The sequence below is a fragment of the Lipotes vexillifer genome, unplaced genomic scaffold, assembly GCF_000442215.2.
Source record: "Lipotes vexillifer unplaced genomic scaffold, Lipotes_vexillifer_v1.1 scaffold591, whole genome shotgun sequence".
NCBI classification, from domain to species: Eukaryota; Metazoa; Chordata; class Mammalia; order Artiodactyla; family Lipotidae; genus Lipotes; species Lipotes vexillifer.
Window position 1 is genome coordinate 898,865 of NW_006791954.1, and position 862 is coordinate 899,726.

Below are 862 nucleotides of genomic sequence, written 5' to 3' on the forward strand. Positions count from 1 at the left end.
CCGGCCTGCAGGACCGGAAGCTGGACGTCGTGGTGCGCTTCAACGGCAGCACCGAGGCGCTGGACAAGCTGGACGCCGACGCCGTGTCGCCGACGGTCAGTCAGCTCAGCGCCGTCTTTGAGAAGGCCGACTCGAGGACCGGCCTCCACCGCGCGCCGGGGCTGCCCAGGGCCGCGGCCGCCGGGGCGCCCCAGGTCAACTCGAAGCTGGTCAGCAAGCGGTCCCGGGTGTTTCAGCCGCCCCCGCCGCCGCCCGCCCCGTCGGGGGATGCCCCAGCCGAGAAGGAGCGCGGCCCCGGAGGGCAGCAGCCCCCGCAGCACCGAGTGGCCCCCGCGCGGCCGCCCCCCAAGCCTCGGGAGGTGCGCAAGATAAAGCCGGTGGAGGTGGAGGAGAGCGGGGAGTCGGAGGCCGAGGCGGCGCCCGCGGAGGTGATCCAGGCGGAGGTGACGGTCCACGCGGCCCTGGAGAATGGCAGCGCCTTGGCAACCACCGCCAGCCCCGCGCCCGAGGAGCAGAAGGCCCAGGCGGCCCCCGAGGAGGAGGCGGCGGCCGTGGCGGCGCCTGAGAGAAGGGTGGGCAATGGCCGGGCCCCGGACGTGGCCCCCGAGGAGGTGGACGAGTCCAAGAAGGAGGATTTCTCGGAGGCGGACTTGGTGGACGTGAGCGCCTACAGTGGGCTGGGGGAGGACTCTGGGGGCAGTGCCCTGGAGGAGGACGACGAAGAAGACGAGGAGGAGGGTGAGCCCCCCTACGAGCCCGAGTCGGGGTGCGTGGAGATCCCGGGGCTTTCGGAAGAAGAGGACCCGGCCCCGAGCCGGAAGATCCATTTCAGCACGGCCCCCATCCAAGTAAGTGAGCCCCC

The 862-nt window shown here is 72.7% G+C and overlaps 1 protein-coding gene across 1 annotated transcript in view; it reads left to right on the top strand.

Moving 5' to 3' along the window:
* PPP1R9B (protein phosphatase 1 regulatory subunit 9B) overlaps positions 1-862 on the top strand; it is a 16,039-nt gene that overhangs the window by 576 nt on the left and 14,601 nt on the right. Inside the window, exon 2 of the mRNA XM_007465226.1 lies at positions 1-848. Within this exon, the coding sequence (XP_007465288.1) occupies positions 1-848 (848 nt within the window). The remainder of the gene's footprint in view (positions 849-862) is intronic.